General features: G+C 38.3%; 1 protein-coding gene; it reads right to left on the minus strand.

The window, feature by feature from the left end:
* Nucleotides 1–45: 45 nt before the first annotated feature.
* Nucleotides 46–590, minus strand: GSBLH_T00001602001 (Ribosomal protein L17; the record flags this gene model as incomplete). XM_013040030.1 has 3 exons in its annotated part: nt 46–355; nt 386–492; nt 526–590. The coding sequence occupies 3 exons, from the start codon at nt 588–590 to the stop codon at nt 231–233; spliced, it is 297 nt and encodes a 98-aa protein (XP_012895484.1). The 3' UTR covers nt 46–230.
* Nucleotides 591–1,407: the final 817 nt, after the last annotated feature.

Genomic DNA, 1,407 nt, shown 5'->3' on the forward strand with positions numbered 1-1,407 from the left:
TAGGTAGCTAAACGCTATCACTTCTGCGATATATGTTAAGAAGCTTGTCGAATATCACTTCCTCTTTCTCATTCCCAACTTTTCTGGATAAACGCAGTTCCCCTTCGCTATACTATCACAGAATGCCATCAAAAATCTACCGATCCACAAATTCAATATAACACATGGGAGCTTTGTCTCCATCTCTGTAACCACATCTCATAATACGCGTATAACCACCATTTCGATCTCTAGAAGCAATCGTAAAAAAGAAAAACAAAAAACTTGTATCGTCCTGCTATTGTATCAAACAACTTCTCCATTGCTTCATCTGTCTTCACAGTCACAGCAGCACGCTGACGTGCATAATCCGTACCTATCTGGAACTCAAAATAAGCACTATTACCCTTTTTCGCCAGTGTGACCATTTGGTCGGCTACACGCCTCACCTCCTTAGCACGCGTAACCGTTGTTCGAATTCTATCATGCTCAATAAGGGAAGTGGTTAAGTTCCTAAATCTTACTTGGAAACGAACGAAAATGTACCTAAGCATGGCAGTTCGGTGGGAAGTTTTTCTTCCCAACTTTCGGAAGATCACACGATGCTTCATCAAGAACAATTAAGAAACAAAAGGGGTAGAAACGTGTATAAACGAATAATATTGGTGGCTGTTGTTGCCGATACATTTGGAAAGTTCATTTTGCGAAACTTGCCTGGTTGTTGGCAATAGAGATGCAGATAATGAACGAAAATGATATGGATTATAGATCTGATGCTATTTACTTCTGGTTCATCCTCTATTTTTGCATTTTTACTATGTGGTACATAATGGAGACAATTGAGGATGTAATATCATTTTCCATAATAATCCTTTTGTCATAATCTCCATGAAAAATCGTAGTAATGGATTTTTTCTAATTCTTTTGACTCATGTTTCTCACAAACATCATATTCAAAAATATAGTATTCAGTAACTTTAGATATATAAAATATCTCAGTTACAAAGATCTCAAGAAACACATCCCACTCAAACATCAAACTGTAACTTTTTCTCCCTTTTTCCTCGCTCGAGTGAAATCATAAACGTCTCTCCCGCCTTCTTTCTCATCGAATACACCGAACATTGTAACCCTTTTTCCTTCAAGAACGCTTCACTGGACACCTCATTATCGAACGTTTTCAACATTCCAACCGCAGACAGTCCAAAACTGCTACCCTCCGACCAAATCAAATAATCGCTGTCTTTCAAAATAAACATATCCAACATGGCTCGATAATAGAAACTCTTCCAAGTTCCCCATATCTCGGTTTTCGATTTAGCGGGGGACGAATGACCGATCGCAAAATCTTTCATTTGATAAATGAAATCGACTCCTGTGGATCTCACGACCTTATAAATCTTTTCCAACACATGACTCGAATCTGTG

The sequence above is a fragment of the Blastocystis hominis genome (genome assembly GCF_000151665.1).
Source record: "Blastocystis hominis, Singapore isolate B (sub-type 7) whole genome shotgun sequence assembly, scaffold_12".
NCBI classification, from domain to species: domain Eukaryota; class Bigyra; order Opalinata; family Blastocystidae; genus Blastocystis; species Blastocystis hominis.